Below are 19,156 nucleotides of genomic sequence, written 5' to 3' on the forward strand. Positions count from 1 at the left end.
CAGTTTGAAGAAACAATCTTTATTTAAATCCTTGCATAGCAATTCTTAAAAACCTTCCCCACAAAAAAAAAACATTTGTCCATGGTATTTAACACACATTCATGTTAAACTCTGAACAGTCTCAAATTGTTACATTACTCCTACTAACAGACGGTGGCACTTAATATAAATACGTATAAATGGAAGCATAATAATGCTAGTGAAATCAACCCTTACCTAAATAAGTCACATTAACAGAGGCAGTTGCAAGATGTTATAAGACAAGCTGTTTTCCACATTAAAACTAGAAAATAAAGCCCTATGGCCCTTGTCTAAAAGTGATGCGATTCCATGACCTAAACATAATTGCAGTTATTATACAGTATAAGTCCTTAAACAAAATATGTGTTGAAAATAAAGCCTGCCCCTTCTATGACATTAAGGTGCTCTTCCCATGAAAATGGCATTGCGCCTAAGGAGGCCCACAACAGCAGAGGTTTTCAGGACATCACCACATATTTTCATGTAAATAGCTGGGTCTGTGTAGCCCTTATTTTCTGTTGTTAGGTTGGTAATACTTTATTGTATCTGGGACTGACTTAGACAATAGGGCAAAAGGCCAATAGGAAGCCAACCGACACTTAATGGGAATGGACACCAAACCTAAAATGGGATTAGTGGCATACTGAAAAGTCTATTGATGGGGGTCTCATGGCTGGATTTGGTAACTCCCTGACAGTGCTGTACAAATCCAGGCCAAGGGTCATCATAATAAAGGAATTCAAATCTATTCCCACTTCATAATGAGGTCATTAGCATTGCAGTCATTTCCAACTGGCTTTTAGTTACTGTAAACCTTAATATCTGAGCTGTCGAGGCCCCCTGGGGCCTGGAATCGAACAGCCCTGGGTTAAACCTAAAGACGTAACAAGTATGGCCAGGCCAGCTTCTGTCGGCATTAGGGTTTAGTAAACATGGGCATGTACGTAGATGGCATGTGGTAAATAAGAAGTGTTATATGAACTTGTTATAACTGTGTTTAAAATTAGCACCAGACTTTCTACTAAACTATTGCACTACATTATAGGCTACTAACTTGCATTAAATAAAACAGCTAATGTGTTTCTATACAGCAATGCATATAGTGAATGATATATGTGTAAAAAAAAAAAAAAAGGAAAAACAAAAAGTACATTTGTAGTGTAACCGAGATAAAGCAGGTCAATATTTATTATAAATAATAGAGGCTATATGTGCTTCATACACGGAATACAGTGTTTTCCTTTCTTGGCTTCCTTGTCGTACCGTCAATAGCATATTCGGTTGTATTTTAAGGCATCCATAGTAATGAAATTGTTTAGGGGTTGAATGTTTGGTTATGGTATAGCCAAGACTGCGCTGTTCTGTTTAAAGTGATAATAGTGCTAATCTGAGCACTTGAGACTGCAAGCTCCTATGAGCAAGTCACCTTTTACCATACAGAAAGAGCTGAACAACACAATATATTTATTAGATACTTTGTGACCCCGCTGTAGGAGATGCTGCAGGTCAATAAATACGAGCAAGTGACCGAGCCAATGTGTTTCAGCTCTGAGCACTGCCGTACGTTCCGTGTCACGGGGCCTACCAGTCTACACAATTCTAACATATCTGCAAATTTCCATATAAGTTCATGATTTCATTTGGAAAGCACAAAAAAAGGAAACCCTATATTAACTTATAGACAAAAAGTGTTAGCCAATAGATTTCATTTAGGAGCCATACTTACTTCCGTTTATCTGTTCTGTAAGTATTCACTGAGAGAGGACTGACCTACCCCACACATCCATTCTTTCCACTTGCATGAAGCTTTTGCAATATTGTACTAATGTACCTACTCCTCTGCTTGTGCTGTTTCCTTTCCTATTCTAGTGATTAGAATATATACACGTATGTAGCCACTGCTCTTTCTCCTACTGACCTTGCCTGAGACTACTCCACTACGGCTTCCTTATTGGGTTACATCATTTTAAACATGGGGTTTTTTTCATGTCTTAGCCCCCACATTTTGCACTTTCCATTAGATTAGAGGCCCCGTGGAAAGAGGCCGGTGTATTGTTACCCATTCTGTGAACTTTCTTACCTCCTGTCTTTTGTTTAAAGGCTCCGAGTTGCTTCTTTGTTAATGTGACTTATAACTATATGAAATGCGTACGTTTAAAAAAAAAAAAAAAAAAAAAAAAACTAAGTTTGAAAAGTTCATAAGCCTTTTTTGCTTTCCAAATGCCAGAGTATTGCACATAAAGGAGTCAGAATTGTCCCATCCTGGTGGTTTTATTGCCACTAGAGTGACAGAAGGCACTGCCCTCCATCATCAATCATCATCGCCAATGTTAGGGCCCCGGAGCTGGATGGCGGCCATTAGCTCAGTGTATTGGCTGTTAGCTCTGTGACTTTGTATACATAAGTGAGAGTCTCACTGTTTATGTAATGGCAGAATCAAAAAAGGGCGCTAATTAAGCAACTACATTGCTATAACATTATATACACAAGGTGTAAAATGCATTATGCTCAGACTTTACGTATAGTAGCGGTTGAATATATTTTGGCACACATAAAGATGTGGAAGGGTGGTTTGGTGTTTGAAGCACTCTAACCCTAAGCATTTAACACTGCTACCCTGCCCAAAAGGCACTGCTTATACTGAGAAGGCTTGTTTCTCAGAGATGTGGGTGCATAGTAAGGAAAGGACCCCTTTTTTTTTTATAACAAAGCAGAATAGTAAGTGACACTTCCCTGCCATTTATTCCTGCTATTCCCTATTTCTAGTCTGCTTATACAAAAAGTGAATACAGAGTTTAGCATGTCCTTATCAGTACAGCTGAAGGTCTGTCTGACTAAATACATGGCTGTATTGCCAGGCAATGACTGGAGCTTTCAGTGTATTCCTTTTGTGGCCGCCGCTTGGTAAAGGTCCCACACATCCAGTCTACAGATCTTCACTTTCTACCAGTGCTGGCTGTAAGTGCACAGGGTTTGCTTCGGGCAGGAAAGCAGCTTTGATGTCCAGGCCTTGGTCAGAAAGTGCTGCATAGCGACTGGCTGATGGACGTACCTTTCTTGTCTTTGGGGCAAGAGACTGTTGATGCCACTGAGCTGGAGACACACAAAGAACATAAATACATGTAAATCTTTTGTAAAGAAGACAATTACAATAACAACCAACAACCACTTCCCACTCGTATGTAAAAGCTCTCCCTATGGCAGACCTGCTGGTAAATGTAAAGCAATGCTTGGTAACATCCAAACAGTTTGGGCATGATCTGGGGAAAGGTATCAAATAAAGAGTGTTGGGCAAACTTACTGTGTACGTCCAGTCTGGCAGTACAGGACACAATACCAGCTTCATTCTTTGCTGACACAGTATACCAACCAGCATCCTCCTTTGTGGCACCCTGAATTAGTAGGCACAGGTAGCCATAGTTATCCTGATGCATGCTGGAAAAAAAAATAATACACATGGTAAGTACCAGCATTTAAAGTACCTTTTAGTGGTGTGTGGGTCAGAACTGCACTAACCCATGAAAATTCAACCACCACCTGACCCTAACCCACAAAACCTACACACATACCCGACCCTAATCACAAAATGTGCCATTGCAGGACCTGCATCCAACCGGTACTGGTGTCTTTCCACTCTTTATGCTACTTCTGCGCACCCCATAGGTCCAATACATGAAAACTTCAAGAGCAGAGGAAAAATGTACTTCCCCAGTCTGACCCGCACCCAACCTGAACCTGCAATGGTCACTCACGTTTCCACCCTAACCCACCTGACCCAAGGGGAAAATCACTGCTACCTTTAAAAGAAAACTATACCCCCAAACAATGTAGGTCTCTATAAAAATATATTGCATAAACCAGCTCATATGTAAACCCCTGCTTCATCTAAATAACCCATTTTCATAAAAATATACTTTTTAGTAGTATGTGCTATTGGGTAATCCTAAATAGAAAATTGCCATTTTAAGAATTAAGGGCCACCTCTTATGATCATAGAATTCACAGTGCACACAAACAAACCAAAGGCACACATACATGCTAGGCCCCATCAGCCAATTAATAGACAGAGTTCTGTCTTTTGCTCCCACACTACTTCCTGTTACAGTTAGAGCTGCATTATTTCCTGTCAGCTGATCTCTGAGGGAGCACACAGCCCATCACTAAATGGTGGCTCAAGGGAAAGGATGTAAAAGGGCAATGTTTACTGATATATATATTCCAGTGTGGTGAGATTCATTAATAAGTCACTTAACATAATTTAAACTTTCAGTATTCATTCTGAAAAAAATAACCTGCCTGCCAATCAGAGCAAATTCTCCCATCTCTGAGTAAATAAAAAAATGTAATGCCCATATATCTATTATACCTGACTCTTTCTGTGCTGTAGGTCAGCGATTCGTTCTCCTTCTTCCAGAATATCTGTGGAGGGGGCATCCCGCTGACACGGCACTCCAGCCTCACAGGGTATCCCTCCGCAACGCCTGTATTTTGAAGCTTATCTATAAACACAGGGGGTTTATGGGCATCCTTGGCTGTAGGAGCAAAACAATGGAAAAAGACGTTAGTTATATACACTTAGAGCTTACATATTTGTTCTGCCAGTGAAAGGGTTAAAAGTAGCTGATGAATGCAGAATAAGACAATGTGCAAGACTCACTCTAAACAAATGGAAACCCTGCCAAGCGCTACTTCAAACAGATGACAACCAGACCCGGTGCAATACTTTCCAACCCCTTTCTGTTGCCAAAAAAGGTCTTGAGGTGCTGCTTTGCATGAGCAGGGATATCTGGCTTTCCAGAGCTGCCTGTGTTTTTCATAGAAGCAGAAGTCATAAAGTGAATTCACTAAAATAGCTGTGAGTTTCAGTGTTGGTGCCAAAGAATAACAGGGAGTCCCCAAACTCCTCGAGAGAAACAAGGCAGCTATGCTCCGGCCGTTGTCCCCATGGCTACCAGAGGAACACATCAATAGCTGCTTTGGTGGGACCTTGCCTAATGGAAACCTGCTTTTCATGGAGCTACACATCTATAGTATGTGTCATGAGAATCACCTCTTGGAATAAATCCAGTTAACCCTTTCCTTGTCACACAAAAAAGGGAAATCAAGGTACTACATATTTATACCCCAAAATAATATTTTTCATATGAAAAGGAAATATTGGTAAAGTTTTAATTGAATTTGCAAAATATAAATTATATAAAGGGACATGGGTTCCTCTGAAAGCCAATGACTGACATTGGGGTGTGTGTATTGTAGGTAAAATGAATTATAAACTTAGGGGTTATTTCTAATGACCCTGGACACAAGTGCTAAAGCACTAAAGGCACACAGGCACTTGCTGCTGGGGTCTGACTGGGCTCTGCACCTAGAATGGGCAGCCATAAACTTACCGCCTTCCATAGCATGGGTGTTAAGTACAGAAATCCATTGGGATCTGCACCCATCAGCTCGCCCTAACTTGCTTGTCTGAATAGTGCACAGGTTGGTGGGCAGAATGAGGGGTGTTAAAGTATCTCCCCCTGCCCACCCCTTATGAAGCCAAGCAGCACTGTATTCATAGGGCAAAAGCAGGTCTCTGTGATCCATTCTAACTGCGCATTAGGGTGAAAAGGCACTGCCGGGTGTGCCCTGGTTATTTACTGTCTGCATATAAATGACAAATTGTTCTGGTGTCACTTAATGCCGTTTTTTCATAAAATATTCCTTTTCTCCATTGTGCACACATTCGTCATGCTCAGTAAAGGTCATGTTTTGATTCCTTTTGGATGAAACTGTATGTATCTGATACTTGCTATACCAGTTGTCCTGGCTACACCAGACACAGCATCTTGCTGTAAGTTTCAAGTTAGATAAGTAGAGAGAAGTGTAAGCCCATAGGATGTGCTGCTTTTAGGGTAGAGTAGGACACAGGGCTACATACCTGCAACAATGAGTTCCAAGGTGAATGAGTTCTGCCCTGCACGATTTGAGGCAACGCAGGTGTATATTCCAGCATCTCTAGTGGTGACAGGTTCAATAACCAATGAGTGAACGCCATTCTCCCTCACCAGCATTTTGTGCGAGTTATCCGGACGGACAGGTCTCCCATTCAGTTGCCAGCTGAGATCTGGTGTTGGCAAGCCACTAACCTGATTGGTACATTTTGGTACATTTGAACAGGGAAATCAATTATTAAGCATTTAGGCACAACCTCATCAACTAGATTTATTCAGTCTAGAAAAACTATTGTACTTACAGCCTGAAACCTTCAAAAAGCCAGCAGGTCTGGTCTAGGACATCCTATCGCTACAGTTTTGAGGCACAATTTTTACTGAAGATGTATATAAGCTAAGTAAAAACATCACAGCATAATACAGAATACAGTGTCTCCATGCTATCTTTCTGCTTATGGGGACTCAAGGTTTTTTACAGTCTAGGACAAGATAGGAGAGTATACTAGATACAGACAATAATTTAGCTGGAGCTTCAAAACGTACATTGGCGTTTGGCCTCTGACAACAAATTGACTGCAACTTAAGTCAGTCCCCAGATTCAAACTTCATGCCATGTGACTGGATTCACTTTTTACCTTTCCATTGGAAATGGTGTGCAGGCAATGTGTTAGGATGAATGGAAGGGGTTACTTGTGTATGTATATGTGAGTATGGCTGGAAGAACTGCTCAGACAGGGAGGGACTGGGCCTACTAGAAACTTCTGCCTAGCAGAAAATTGCTTGTACAGGGCCCACTCATGCAACAATTAGAGTAAGTGATAAAAAAAAATTAGAAAAAGTGATCAATATTACAGGTGTTATATAGTTCTATAGTGAAAATACGTAAGGGTCCTTGGCAGGGGCCCACTAGGACTTCAGATATCATATCTCACCAGAAGTCACAGAATACAAGTTCTACCTGCCTTTACTAATATTCAGATTGGATTTTATTATTGGAGTTGTTCTGGCAGCCCTCACATATAAAGTGCACATCTGCACAACCCAGACATTGCTGTGACTATTTCCAGCGCTCTCAGCCGACTGTGTGCCTATAGAACTTCAACATTGCAACTCTATGGGGCTGATTTACTAAGACACGAATTCGAATCCGAATTGGAAAAATTCCGATTGGAAAACGAACATTTTGTGATTTTTTCGGCGCCTTTACGACTTTTCGGAAATTGTCGCGAGTTTTTCGTTACCAATACGATTTTCGCGAAAAAATGCGAGTTTTTCGTAGCCATTACGATTCGCTCGTATCTTGTCGCGACTTTTTCGTATTGAGCGCTCGTAAGCAGGCGGCCGAAACTTTCAGACTTAGCATGATTTTGGAAGCCTCCCATAGGACTCAATGGCACCCTGCAGCTCCAACCTGGCCCAAGAAAAGTCACCATACTGAAGCTTGAATGAATCCGAACGCTACGAAAAAATCGCAACATTTTGCGCAACTTGCGGAATGGCTACGAAAAAGGCGCGACTTTTCGCGCAAGTTTTAACGCTACGAAAAAATTGCCAGATTTTGCGCAACATTCGGATCGAATACCGATCATTAAGAAAAAAACGCAATCGGACGCATTCGGCCGGTTCGTGAGTAAGTAAATGGGCCCCTATGTGTTGGGATGGGAGGGTGTGATTGGTTGTATGACTAATTGTAGGGAGAATGTAACTGCGCTAAAGTACTTCTGTGTGAGGCCTTAATGCAGGGTGACTTTTTTGAGAGGAATGCTTTCATTAGTGCCCTATTTGTGCAAATAGCAATAATGTTTATCCAGGATCTCTGAATATGGCTGCTAGGGAACAAATGCGGTTGTTAGTGTGTAAACCAGTCTGACTGCCCCTAATGAAGGGCTAAGCTAATATTAACATTACACTGAAATAACCCTTAACCACTATAAATAAGCCATCAATATAAGGCACATTAGCACACTTCTATAAATACCCTTTTATAGAAAGGCTGCATGGTAGCTTTCCAGTTTCAGGGCCTATACACATTATTTCATTTTTAGTGCCTCTTTAGCAAAAATAAATGGAAAGGAAACTAATGCTACGTTTATTGGCTCTGGACAGGGTATTTATGTCAGAGATGAAGCATATCCAGAATTCAGGATTCCTAAATGCCTCGCAGGACTCAGATTCATCCAAATCCTTATATTTCAGCCAAACCATGTGACTTCACAACTACAAGCAACATATTTCTGGTTTTTTTTTGTTCAAATATGAAAACTAGGAATTAGATTTGGTATTTTGGTGTATCCACAATCCATACGTTAGTCTTTAATCAGTTTTAACAACTTTTTCTCTTTGGCTGCAAAGAAATATGCTTCCTGGCTGCCAGAGTTAGGGACCCCTAAGCAATCATTTGGATACTACCCCTCGCCAAATATTCCTTCCCCATTATTTACAGACAGGCTGTACTGCAAACATTCCAGGTTCCTTAACTACAGCTCTGACATTAGGAAAGTGGGGGAGTTTTGTGGTCCCATGTAAGCTTGTGTCTTGCAGTGCCATACATCCGCTCTGAATGACATTTGGCAGGAACAGCTGGAGGCAGCAAGCAGCTCTGGACAATATAGGACTTGTAAGGAGGTGAAATCGGTTTTGCCTAAAATGCTCAAGTTAGTAATAAAGTTGGTTGAGGACGGGAATGGCCTTGGCAGGAAGTAATAATAGCAGGGGTGGCTGTGTTTCTGGCAGTGTGAGAGACAGGGAATGAAGCTTTTTAGTAGGGAGAGAGGGAGGCCTGGAAGGATTAGACTTGTACAACTGATAATTTGAAGCTAGATTGGAAGCCTTGTTGTGTCAATCACCTACTATTAATAAAAAGACAAGTTTGATTCAGCTACTAAGTCTTCCAAGTACTTTCATTCAATTTTACAGACAGTGCAACAACTGCCCTGCTTCTGTAATACCCACATGTGCAGCCAGAGGGACCAAGGCACCAAGACAATATTAGCAGTGCCTTTTGCCTGAAGTGTTGGTATATTGGTCACCAACCCTAATAAGAAGGTGTCAAATCTTGGGGGGCCAGAAAACAAAATAAAAGATAAAAAGGGGACCTTAGCCTTTATGCAAAATTACCAGCGAGTCCCTCTGTTTTTTAAGTACAAAATTGATGACTTCTAGCCAAAACATGGTTTTCTTAAAGCTCTTTTCATATACAGTTTGCTCTTAAAGACATATTTGCTTTTGGATGAAGACGTGTGCCGTACATGTTTAGAGCCAAAAACCCACAGCAATAGCTTCCTGCTCAATGCTTTTAAAAGCTTAGGGTGTTTTCCTACCCATCCATAATAAGCAAAGCAGACAGAATTTTCCTGTAATGTTAATATTGCTTTTTGCTGTAGAATAAACTTTCCATGTCATTCCTTAGGTTTAGAATAATAACAGTTGGCATTTAATAGTGAGGGGAATTAGTCTGGAATGGCACAAAGCTCTTTTAACTGACAAATTGTAAGATGTGCTAATTTGTCTCAGCAGTCGCGACTCTCTAGCAAGGCTGATGCTATTGAATGTGCTAAGCTTTGCTTTTTCCCATGGGAAGGTTTCAAAAGAGAGAAAGGAAGAGCACAGGAAACAATCGTCTCTTTAAAGCATTACCTAACATTACACATCTGCCAATAATCTCTAAATTGCATTTCACTAGTGTCTTAGGTTTTTAATTAGTTCTTAGTCATATCAAACTGCTTGTCTGGAACTGTCATAGAGAATGATATTTAATGCCACCAGCGCTGGTTAGATTTCAAGATAAACAAAGGCAGACGTTACCTATTGTATAACTGATACCTCTGTAAACATGTCAGCTAGAAAAGTCTGGCAAGGAAATCTGGCAGAACCACTGTGATTGCCAACAGGTAATGCTGTGAAAGACACCCTAAATATCTGCTTTCTAAACGGATCTTAAAAGGGGGAAATGAAACAAAAGTGTGATATGATCCACTTTTATTTCCGCATACCAACCAATCAGATATTAGCTTTCCAACAGGTGATATGGAACTGAGTAAACTGTACCTTAAATTACATAACCACATAATTGCCTTGTGCCCCCTTCTCTTCTCCCTGTGCCACTTCAGATCCGCTACCTACTGCTATCCCACCCTGGGATAATGGGCACAGGTAAACACCCCTACTGACTGCCCCTATTATGACACAACTAGCTAAGTTCTCTTTGGTTCATTCCAATAGTTGTACTAATTTTACCGAGAAATACAACTGTTGTGACAATTTAGTATGAACCAAAGTTGTAATTTCTTTAAAGAGGTTGTTCGCTTTTAAATTAACTTTTTGTATGCTCTAGAGAGGGCTATTCTGACACAATCTGCATTTGGTTGTTATTTTTTTATTATTTGTGGGTTTTTAACTATTTAGCTTTCTGTTCCGCAGCTCTCTGGTTTGGAATTTCAGCAGCTATCTGGTTGTTATGGTCCAAATTACCCAAGCAACCAGACAGTGGTTTGAATGACAATTTGGAATTTGCACAGGAGAGGCCTGAATAGAACAATAAGTAATAATAAGTAACTATAATAGTAAAATTGTAGCCTCACAGCAAAAATGTTTTGGTTTCTGGGGATAGTGACCCCGATTTGAAAGCTGGAAAAAGGAAAGAAGAGGAAAGCAAATAATTCACAAACTATAAACAAATTAAGACCAATGGAAAACTTGCTAAGAATAGGCCAAATAAATCTACAACACACCAAAAGTTAACCTAAATTTAAAGGAACAGTAACACCAAAAAATGAAAGTGTATAAAAATAATTAATATATTATGTAGTATTGCCCTGCACTGGTAAAAGTTGTGTGTTTGCTTCATAAACACTACTACAGCTTATATAAATACCCTGCTGTGTAGCCATGGGGGCAGCCATTTAAATTGAAAAAAGGAGAAAAGGCACAGGTTACTAAGCAGATAACAGATAAGTAGCATAGATTCCCATTGTATTCTACACAGTTATCTGTTATCTTCTTATGTAACCTGTGCCTTTTCTCCTTTTTTCAATTTAAATGGCTGCCCCCATGGCTACACAACAGCTATTTCTATTAACTACAGTAGTCTTTCTGAAGCAAACACACAACTTTTACCAGTGCAGGGCAACAGTACATTATATTTTAATTATTTTAAAACATTTTTATTTTTCAATGTTACTGTTCCTTTAACCCCCCCCTTTAGTGAAATGTGGTGAGTTCGTCAATTTGAAGGGGCATTAACAATAATATCAAGGTGCAGTTGCCCCAACCACTACAGAAAGTTGGGGGTGATATAGTGAGTTCTCTACACGCAGGAGGGGTTTTTTATGATTTGTAGGTCATGACCAGTTATATCTCTGGTTTGAGATAAGTACCTTGCAGTCCATCCTGCAGAGCTTTCCTTCCTGAACAATGAGGTCTCCTGGAGCCTGCAAGAAGTGAGGGCGGAAGAATCTCTCTTGGATAGGCTCATTTTCATCTCCACTATCTCTTGACCTAGATCGAGGTCTAGGAGAAAAAAAATATGGGATTATGGTTTAGTGTAGTAACAGTGATGCTATCACCCTGATGGCTCTCAAAAACACATTGCAGACACTTCCTAGATGGTTTTATTTTACAAGTTACATGACATAGGGAGAAACCATCATTTCATATTACCTTCTAACATGGAGCTGGGATGTTGGAGTACGGGCAGTCCTTCCTCTCTGGTTTACAGCTTGTACCATCAACCTCCCAGTACAGCTTATTCTGCCCTGTTATGGAACAAATGATAATAATGTTCAGAGAAGCATTCGAATGCTTATTCATAGCACTGGACATGGCCAGTCTAGACTGTCAAAGTTAGTCAATTGCAAGGCATTAGTTTTAATAATACAGGAAAGAGGGAATAATGTATCTGCAGTTGGACATGGTACTACTCGAGTAGGAGAGTGCATTGTGAAGAAATGCCACAACCCTGTTATTAGGGCACTGGCACAATAGGTTTTCATAATGAGCTTGGGTGTGGTACGTTTGTCTGTCTGTTTATAGGGTGTTCTTATCACTATGGCTGGAAGGTGTAGCTGAGGCATAAAGTTATAAGAACAAAATACATCTCATCTCGACCATATCTACAAACATGCATGCACTCGTTATAACTGGTTTCACTGCTACAAGGGAGCAAGAATGAGAAAACATGTTCTATACCATGTTCTAACATAGTGTTTTTTTTACTTTGTAAATAAATTGTGTATCTTCCAATACTTGAAAACCAAAGTTTGAGACAATTTAAGCCTATGTGTTGGCTTTCTGCTAAGCCCCTTTCCCTTTGGCATCCACATTTTGGGAGTGTCACACCTATATTAGCATCACTATGCATTACAAGAAGTTCCCTAATACAAAATTGTCTGAGCATAAATGGTTTCACCTGCTGCTTGATCAGAACAGTGCTGTCCAACTTCTGTGGTACCGAGGGCCAGAATTTTCTGGCCAACGCGGTAGAGGGCCGATAATGGAAGCCAGTTTGACCACTCCCCCTTTTTAAACCACACCCACTTAAACCACACCCATGTTATCACAAGAGCTTTTAAGACTCACATTAATGGTGGTAGCACAACAAAACCCCAAATGGTTGGCGCTCACTGTAGGGATATCACCCTTCATTCATATGTGAAAGAATTATTTTATGTCATACTTTCCCTGTGGATAGCACGGCAACCCCAGCACATAAGTACACACATTAGGGACCATATAATGACTATTTTCAAATGCTAACAAACTCCCAGAACAAACCCCTGCCAGGTTCACCTCTCTCAGGCAGCATAGAACAGGCAGAGTATGGCACACACCGCCAGTTGGACAGCCCTGCACCAGAATATAGCAGCTTCTGTATTATACCGTGCTTGAAGCAGTGCATAAGTAGTCCCAAAAGTGTGCCAATAAAAGGCATCAATTTTAGCACTTTTTTCACTGAATATTAGCACAGTTAGTCCCTGTGAAGACTCCATGATGCCAGCAGCATTCAATCTTGCTAGATCTGTTTGCACTATTAATGTTATAAACAAGTAACAGAGTGCTTGGCCTTGGGAAATGTGGGGGTGGTAAGGTCCGTGCGACTGAAAACGAAACTGGTTCGGCTCCAGTTGACCCCAATGCCACATCAGAGTAGGGAAAGAGCAATGAACCCTCATAGAGAGGAGCACAGTAACCTAGCAGCCGATTAACATAACAGACTCCTTATGTTTAGATTATGTTCTAAAGAAAAGACAAGAGTTTGTTTTCTCACAGCTCAATCCAGTCTCTTGGCTATGTACTGTCTGAGCAGCCACATCTAGCAGGTCAGCTATCCTTTCCGTATTCCCAATTACCGATGCTGTTCCTTGTATTGCAGTGAAGGTTTTACATTAGCAAAAAGGAGGAAAAGTGGAAAAAGCTTACCCAAACCCTAGACCCACAACAGCTATGGAAGTATAATGTATGGGAGGAAGATACCACCTAGTAAAAGCAAATTGTAGGCTCAATATATATGTATATGAAAATGTCTTATTGTCCACACTGGGTGTAAAGTATTTATTTTTTGAATCACCCTCACTGTATCCCTATATATATATATATATATATATATATATATATATATATATATATAAAAAAAATACTCATTGGCAAATGAATTCTTTACTTCTGCTAAATGTCAAAGGTTTAGCAATGTACAGACATAAGGATTATTCAGTCAGGCTCATGGGGAGTATGATGCACAGCAAGGCATCTCCCACCTGTGCAGAGGGGTATCAGTGTCAAGCCATGTACCCTATAAGCATTCACATTTTTCGAGATGGGGCAGACTAGACTGTCACATGACAGTGCCAGAAGTCCCATGTCCAATATCCTACTCATTATTTAAAGAAATTACAATATAGATGACGATTCCCTGTTTCTAAAGAACAACTTGTGAGGATAAACAGACAAAAAAGCATTAATAAGAAAACGGTTCCATATATACGATAGGTACAGCATTGCATCTGAACAGACATTTAGTATTGTCACAGTTTATGTCTCTTTCTATGCTCCAGGAAGGGATTGTTTTCTACTGTATCGTTTTTTTCTGATTTAAATTTGGGGCACAAGTATTCAAGGGAATCAACCATCAGAATAACAGGAAACATTTCCATATATACCAGCAGTATGATATAGTGATGAGCAAATATACTCAACTTCTTATAAATATTGTTCATGTCATAATATTTTATAGGAATTGCCTGGGAAAGGCTGAGGCAGTTATTTCTTCTTTGCATAGTGCTTTGCAAATGTAACAGGCAAAACTCAGAGACTGAAACACATGGCACAAGGCAACATTTCTAGGAATACAGACAAACTGCAAGTGTCAGACTCCTGGTGAGCTTTAAGGAGTATTTTTCTGTCAGGATTCCAATGCTGCCTTGAGTAATAAACCCCAGGCTGGATTGAAACCAAGCATTTGCGTAATGTCCACTGCGCCTTTGGGCTTTAATGTCTTAGACTGAGGGCCTAAAAACCTGCGTCTCTCCAGTGGTTGCCAATAAGTCATAACACCTGTCCCTGCTTTAACTTACTACCCTACCAACTATTTTACAATGAATGTGCTCTTCTTGCACTAAAATGATATCATATTGTATAATGGGACACTTGTGAAGTGTTGGGATGGGAAAGTCCTTGGGGCTACAAACCAAACTGGTCCCAATCCAACTGACCCCTTTGTCACTTTTAGAACAGGAAAGGCAATAAACCCCAGTAAAAGTGACGCACTGTAACCAAGCAGCAGATTAACATAACACAGCCCGACTGTTTAGATTATTTGCTAGCTCACTGACAAGAGTTTGTTTTTCTTACTGTGTAATCCCTTTTTGTGTGCTTAATCTTGGCTCCGTGCTGCCAGGCCAATTATATCTAGCTGGTCAATAACGCAACTTCTCTTCTCCAATCTTAGTTTTATATCATTTCACAAATGGATTTGTTCCATAGCACTGAGCTTTCTTAAATTGGTCTAATTAACCTATGGGTCTCAAGTTTGTGTTAACTCCCATCATGCACAGCTGTAAAGCACACTGCCACTGGGAATTCAACAAGGTAGAAAGTTCTCTTTACATTCAGGGGTTCTCAATAATGCTACAGACCAGGAATGTTAAAGTTGCAGCTGGTAGGTGTTAGCTAATTGAGCTTGCTGGGAGTTGGACCATTGCTAATGGGACCTAAATAACTGGTAATGGAATCTAAAATATAGTGGATTATTAACCAAAGTGACCTTAAAGAACTGATTGGATGATAACAAAACACTAGAAGGGTACACAGAAATGAAATTATCATATTCTTTTAAGGGAGGCCCAGTCTTTAATTTCTGCTGTGTATCTGCATTCTGTTTGTTTGCACCTTGTCCAACACAATCTTCTGTTTTAATCTGTAATATTTCTTTTTGAAGGGTTTATCATCTCTAGCAGAATGAAAAACATCTGCCAGAGCTCATAGGTAACAGATCCCATGGATACTAATCTCTCCCAGTTGCCCTGCTAGAGACATCCATCTTACACTTAACCATATCACCAGGACTTGCCCTCTGATACAGTATCCAGATTTATTTCACTATATATCTCTAAATATCTATACAGAAGCACACATCAGAAACCAATGACATTAAGGGGCATATTTATCAAAAAGTTTAGAGCCGAAAAACTCACAAACTTTCTATTTATTCCTATGGGATTTTTAAAGCATATTTATCAAATGGCGAGTTCTAAATTTTACCCATTGATAAATTAAATTCTAAAAATCCCATAGGAATTAATAGAACATGACTTTTTATGTATTAGGCTCTAAACTCAAATTTTGATAAATCTGCCCCCAAATCTCAGTTTTCTGCATTTCCATTGGTTATGAAGCTCTGAATGAAGGTTTTATGGAATAGCACAGCAAGTGTTAATGTATGCAGGGAGTGAAGTGCAGCCACAGCTTCAGGGATATAGTCTGGACAATACTGTGTAGGTAGGTAACTAGATTATAACTAGACAAGTCCTCTATAAACTGGGGTTCTCAATCTGTTTCTGTTTTTCGACTCCTAGCATCCTAACAAAAGTGTTGGCTGTCACTGGGGCAGTAACTGAAGGTGCTCACAGTATTTATTAAGGTTAGATAGAAAGCATTGTAAATTATTGTTTCAAATATACTAGTGAACTGCTTGGGTCAGAGGAGATATTGTGTGACTAGTATCTGTTGGTGCATCCCTACACAACTCTGCAGTATGGATAATCACTTGCTCCTAGTTTAATCCTATAATTAATTGTTTTCTTGGCTTTGAAGTAACAGTACTGGTACCAGACAAACACTGTCATGTTACCATGTACTGAAAGGCAAAAAAATGAATTTAAAGTACATGTAAATAAAAATGATTTCTAAAAAAAAGCAAACGTGGATGACTTCTCTACCTTCATATTTCCAGTGCCACCACCTGTCTGGGGTTCTACTGGCTGTGTTACCTGTGGATTTGCTGCCATTATAGTGTAATTCCCATCATCATCCAATGAGGAGGCTGAGGTATGAAGGGAGCAGGTTCCGTCAGGTTCTCTCTGAATCCTATAGTGTTCGCTTCTTTTTGAGATTTGTTTCCCATCTTTGAACCAATATATCTGTTGTGGAAAGAAAAAGGCATGGTTCATAAAAATCATTCAAAGGTGCATATTAATAAGAGATAGAGTTAGTGCCGGTAAGATGAGGCGTAGCTAGACATAACAGCTGAACCTCAAAAGCAGCTGCTCTCCAAACAAATGAACATGTTGGTCCAAAACGCAAAGCTATTTTTAAATGGCTGGAAAAATGGATTTAAGCTTTGCCAAGAATGCTAATCTCTAAAGGTTACAAGGCATCCTGCATGTGTCAACATTTCATGCATTCCGTATGAATGGTATAAAATGGCATGAAATCATGCTTAAGGGTCTGTACTCCCTCTATGAGTGCAGCTATAGAAGTTGTGTTATGACTCCAGACTGTGGCTACTACAGCTTAATTGATACAAGATGGTCATTAGATCATACCTAATAAATTCCTCATCATATAGCGCATTATAACCACTTAAATGACTTATTCTCTGAGATATCCTACATTCCTACAGGGAGCATAGTGTTTTCCTCTTGACTTAAGGCAACACAATCTACTTCCTACAAGTCTAGCTCAAACCTTTATCGAGAAATTAACTACATGGATTTTTGGTTCAAAAGCAGCAAAGTAATACATTAACAGGAATATAATTTTAAGTGAGAAACCACTGCACAGCACCGCAATAGGGTACATGCTATGGTGCAGTTTCACAATACTAAAATGGCATTTAGGGCTCAGATGTTAGGTTAAGGATTAGGATGTTAGGTTAAGGTATTCTTTACTGGAGGCAGGACAAAACTTTTCTCCTCTATATACTGATGGCAGTTGATAGGCAGAGAGAGGAGAATAACAGTGGAAAAGTAGTATAGGAGTAGCAGAAGAAGGTAGAGGAGAATAATTCTAGCCAGGTACTACACTATCTTTCTGTACTAACACTAATACAGGGTGGGACTTATTGCACTGACAGTACGGGTCTTTAGCGGCTCTTTCCTGTCCAAAAGCTGTCCCCTGTAGGGTGGGCGTCTAGTCCAGTAAATTTAAGGGAGAGTGATCTAGCCTTAGATGCTGTGTCCCCGGACCAGTGCCAGAACCATAGGGCTCTTTTGGTAACCACTATGTTGATGGAAGACTTAGCTGCAAGTTTAATTGTATCTACTGCCGAATTGGCTATAAATGAATGAAGCTGAATGAATCTTCTGGAGATTTGCCATGTGTTCCTGATCTGAGTCGGGTGGCCTATCCATCATTTCCTGCAGTTCTGGCTAAATCAACTGTGGCTGATGCTGGTTTCAATATGGATGTGGCACACACAAAGACTTTTCTTAGGGTTGCTTCCATGCGTCTGTCCATGCGGTTCCAAAAGGCTGTGTCGTCTGCCGGAAGTGTGTTATGCCTAGACAGACAACCTATTGTGTCCACTTTTGGGAGGTTATCCCATAATTTGCTTTGTGCTTGGGTATTGGGAATACCAATGCTTTTTTGGTCTCTGCTTTGGTCAGTGGAGTAGTTTCATTATTTATTTCCAATGTGTTCAGCATTAGCTTAAGCAAATTTTTCTCTGTTTTTGATTAGGTCCTTTTTGTGTTAAATCATGAATCACCTATTTATTATTTAACACAGAGTCAGGCTTTTAGACAAATTTTTAGGAGAAAACTGCACCAGCCCAGGGTAGCTGCGAGGACTTACTGCTCTGCTGGTCTAATGGGATGACTGTTGTTGTCAGGCTGCTCCGATAGCCATTTGCAATATCCAGCAGGACACAGGCTCCTCAGCTGTACTCATAGGGTCTTATGATGGGCCGCTCTGCAAGCCCTGGAGTACCATGACACAGTAGCCTCCTATCATAGTTGTGTTATTGTATTATCAGATACCTTTTAGGCTGCTCAGCTAGCCTGGTTGTATAGCTGGGCCGCTCTGCGAGCCCTATAATGCCCTGTTCTATGGAGTCCTTTGTCAGTACAATGAAGTTATAAAAATGTTGGGAGAGCGCTCAGCAACTCTTCTATAAACAGCTTGTTCCCATCAGTGTAGATTCAAAATTATTTATGTGGCAACAAAATGTCCTTACCTCCTGTGGCAGGACAAAAGAACTGGTGGGAAGAGGAGGAGCCATCAGTGTATAGAAGAGGAGAAGTTTTGTCCTGCCCCCTAACGTCTGCCCTGAAAGGGCCGCAAGTGAAAAGTAATTCTGTATGAATCAACTAGGGATGCACCAAATCCCCGGATTTGGTTCCCGAATCCCAGCGTTTTTTTAAGGATTCGGTTTCGGCCGGATCTGCGGTCCTAGCCGACTGAATCCTAATTACCACACATTAGCATATGCTAATTAGAATCCGGAAAGGGTTAAATAGGCAGTGAAATTTTTTTTCGATTTTGAACCCCTTCCGATCTTAATCAGCATATGCTAATCAGGATTCGGATTTGGTTCAGGATTCGGCCAAATCCTGCTGGGTGGGTTCGGAGGTTTAGCCGAACCCAAAAAAGTGGGTCACTAGAATTAACCCATGCCTTAAAGAGGCACGATACGAGCATCACCACACCAGAAATGACATTGTACAGACACACATGTGCCACAAAAACATGATTGTGATTTGTACAGAATT

At 40.3% G+C, this 19,156-nt stretch overlaps 1 protein-coding gene across 4 annotated transcripts in view; it reads right to left on the reverse strand.

Moving 5' to 3' along the window:
* Positions 1 to 19,156, reverse strand: part of palld (palladin, cytoskeletal associated protein) — a 189,606-nt gene continuing 170,450 nt past the window's right edge. For all 4 annotated transcript variants that reach the window (XM_018095837.2, XM_018095839.2, XM_031895456.1 and 1 more), the window contains 7 exons: positions 16,436 to 16,585; positions 11,613 to 11,707; positions 11,330 to 11,462; positions 5,942 to 6,149; positions 4,388 to 4,553; positions 3,323 to 3,456; positions 1 to 3,114 (listed from right to left, as the gene is read on the reverse strand). In XM_018095837.2, coding sequence (XP_017951326.2) covers positions 2,948 to 3,114; positions 3,323 to 3,456; positions 4,388 to 4,553; positions 5,942 to 6,149; positions 11,330 to 11,462; positions 11,613 to 11,707; positions 16,436 to 16,585 — 1,053 coding nt within the window. In that variant the 3' untranslated portion in view covers positions 1 to 2,947. The remainder of the gene's footprint in view (positions 3,115 to 3,322; positions 3,457 to 4,387; positions 4,554 to 5,941; positions 6,150 to 11,329; positions 11,463 to 11,612; positions 11,708 to 16,435; positions 16,586 to 19,156) is intronic.

Source organism: Xenopus tropicalis, chromosome 1 (assembly GCF_000004195.4).
Source record: "Xenopus tropicalis strain Nigerian chromosome 1, UCB_Xtro_10.0, whole genome shotgun sequence".
Classification (NCBI taxonomy): domain Eukaryota; kingdom Metazoa; phylum Chordata; class Amphibia; order Anura; family Pipidae; genus Xenopus; species Xenopus tropicalis.